The sequence below is a fragment of the Muntiacus reevesi genome, chromosome 9 (genome assembly GCF_963930625.1).
Source record: "Muntiacus reevesi chromosome 9, mMunRee1.1, whole genome shotgun sequence".
In the NCBI taxonomy this organism is placed as follows: domain Eukaryota; kingdom Metazoa; phylum Chordata; class Mammalia; order Artiodactyla; family Cervidae; genus Muntiacus; species Muntiacus reevesi.
Genome location: NC_089257.1, coordinates 4,818,063 through 4,821,134, shown reverse-complemented (window position 1 = coordinate 4,821,134; position 3,072 = coordinate 4,818,063). Strand labels below are relative to the sequence as shown.

Sequence of the window (3,072 nt, the reverse complement as noted above, 5' to 3'; positions counted from 1 at the left end):
AGCTATAACATACGTACAGCATATTAAAAAGTGGAGATGTCACTTTGCAGACAAATGTCCATATGGTCAAAGCTATGGTGTTTCCAGTACTTAAGTATGGATGTGAGTGTTGGATCATAAAGAAGGCTGCATGCCGAAGAATCAATGCTTTTGAACCATGGTGTTGGAGAAGACTCTCGAGACTCCCTTGGACTGCATGGAGATCAAAGAAATCAATCATACAGGAAATCAACCCTAACTATTAACTGGAAGAACTGACGCTGCAGCTGAAGCTCCAATACTTTGGCAATCTGGTAGAAAGGATCAACTCATTGGAAAAGACCCTGAGGATGGGAAAGATTGAAGTCAAAAGGAGAAAAGAGGCAGCAGAAGATAAGATGGTTAGATTGCATCACTGACTCAATGGTCATGAATCTGAGAAAATCCGGGAGATAGTGGAGGACAGAGGAGCCTGGCATGCTACCATCCATGAGGTGGCAAAGAGCAGACACAGCTTAGTGACCGAACAGCAAAAACAACGTGGGCTTTCCTGGTGGCTCAATGATGAAGACTTTGCCTGCCAATGCATAAGATGCTAGTTTGATCCCAGGTTGCACAGATCCTCTGGTGAAGGAAATGGCAACCCTCTCCAGTATTCTTGCCTGGGAAATCCTATGGACAGAGGAGTCTGGCTGGTGACAGTCTATGGGGTTGCAAAGAGTCTGACATGACTTAGCAACTGAGTATTCACACTTAATCATCCCGATGTACATAAATCATCACTTTATGGGCATTCTGAACACCTACACTACTCTTCTCTTCATCAGATTCCTCATGGCTTTTTTCACCTCTGTGTTTCTCACTGTGTAAATGATAGGATTTAACATGGGACTGAGGATTGCAGAGAACACAGTCACCCACTTGTCCACAGGGTAAGTGGCCACAGGACGCGTGTAGGTGAACATACAAGGCACAAAAAAGAGCACCACTACTGTAAAGTGGGCGCCACATGTAGAGAGGGCTCTGCGCCGTCCTTCAGAGCCATGGGATTTCAGGGAGCTCAAGATGACTATGTAGGAGATGAGCAGCAGGGAAAAAATGAGCAAGCACATGCCCCCGCTGTTGGCCGCCACCACCATTCCAGGTATGTAGGTGTCACTGCAGGCAAGCTCCAACAGTGAGAAGAAATCACACGTGAAGTGGTCAATGACGTTGGGACCACAGAAGGTCAAGTCCATGGTGAGAAGGATCTGCACTGAGGCATGCAGGACCCCCCCGACCCAGGCCACCACCACCAGGAGCTGGCAGAGCCCCTGCCGCATGACGGCCGTGTAGTGCAGAGGCTTGCAGATGGCCACGTAGCGGTCGTAGGCCATGACAGTGAGGATGATGATCTCTGATGCTGCCAGGAAGTGTTCTAAAAAGATCTGAGTCATGCATCCTCGCCAGGAGATGGTTCTTCTTTGATGAAGTAAGTCAACAATCAATTTGGGGGTGGTAACAGATGTGAAGGAGGCATCTAATAAGGCCAAATAAGTGAGAAGGAAGTACATGGGAGCAGAAAGCGCAGGGCTGAGGGAGATGGTGATGACAATGAGCAGGTTGGCCAGCACAGTGAAGAGGAAAATGAACAGAAAGATGATGAAGAGTATTTTCTGCACATGTGGATTCTGTGTGAGTCCCAGGAGAACAAATTCTGTCACATTGTTGGGAGGCCTGAGGACATCCATTCAGTAAGCAACAGCTTCCTGGGATAAAGGATGATATTCACTAATCATGAAAGGCTTGTGATCTGACTTTCTTAGAACAAAATCGTCACTGTGCAACATGCCCTTGGAATTTTTGCCCTGTACTCATTTCCATTCTTTCCTATTTTCACCATGGTATTTTGCATCTCTTCAGACATCTAGCACCTGTCACCTGTCAAACATCAGTAGGGCCGCATTTGATGTGTGATTTGCCAAGAAAACACTGGGCTTCCTACATGAGATTTGGATTCTCCTACTGGTTCCAACTCCGTTGGACTAAGTCACCTCGGTGCCCCGTGCTTCCCAAGCCCGACTCTGTGTCTATGAGGTAACAAACAGCAATTTTCAGAGGTTTCTTGTAAGCTGAGACGTGCTATACACAGGAAAGAGTTATTCTCTCTTCCATGAGAATTTATATTCCAACCCTCAGGTCAAACTGTAGAAAGAAAAAAATATGGTCAAGAAGTGTCTATCACATGGAGGGAATTTAGTACGGTGTGTTTAAGTCCTTGGAGACGCATGCTCGCTTGTACCTAGCAGGACACATAAGCTGTTCATCACTTGCCAGAGTGCCCGGGATGTCTGCACTGCCTGAGAACTGGTGGTGATGAGCACGGGCTTGGTACTGATTGGCCATTCTCGAAGGCTAAGCATATGTCTGCTTCCCCAAACCATAAACTCAGCAGGAATGCAAGTGCTCTTGTCCTCCAAGTCTGTTTACCTGTAATCTCTCTACTTTATAAGAAACAGATAAACACTTGAAAGGAACCTACACTCCAGTGTAACGTTTTCTGACACACTCCCGAGAGTAACCATGAAAGTATTTAATTGCTTCTAAGAAAGTACACATATTGGGTCATTTTTCTTTCAAGATAGTGTGTTTGTTTATTAATTTTTTTTTTATTCTTCAAACTTCTGCTCCACATACAATTTAGCATAGTCATATTCTATAAATTTTTAGCTTTGGAAGACTTGGATTGAAGCATAAACTCTTTCATAGATGTTCAACACACAAGGATCTATCAAGCATAGGAAACCCTTATTTTCAAAGCTTTAACAATAAAAATTAACAAGGAGAACAGGAAAAAATACTCTGCTAGATAAATTAGAGAAATACCTAATACACTATACAAAAAACATATATATCAATACACCAACTTCAATACACCAACTATCGAAACATGTATAAAATCCATTACTTACTATTAACTCCTACTACAGATTCCTTCATCAAACGAGTATTTATTGAGCCCTTGCTGTGCACATTGATGTATGTTGCTCACATAAAATCATGAAAAGTGATGTTATTGAGTGAACTTAACCCTTGAAACTGTATCATCAAAGC

The 3,072-nt window shown here is 43.7% G+C and overlaps 1 protein-coding gene across 1 annotated transcript; it reads right to left on the bottom strand.

Moving 5' to 3' along the window:
- Positions 1-782: 782 nt before the first annotated feature.
- LOC136175347 (olfactory receptor 4C3D-like) lies at positions 783-1,709 on the bottom strand. The gene has a single exon (XM_065945674.1). It carries the CDS (start codon positions 1,707-1,709, stop codon positions 783-785), a length of 927 nt encoding a protein of 308 aa, XP_065801746.1.
- Between the last annotated feature and the right edge of the window lie 1,363 nt (positions 1,710-3,072).

Excerpts from the sequence above, each read along its gene's own strand:
- LOC136175347 (XM_065945674.1), bottom strand. The coding sequence starts at position 1,709 with ATGGATGTCCTCAGGCCTCCCAACAATGTGACAGAATTTGTTCTCCTG.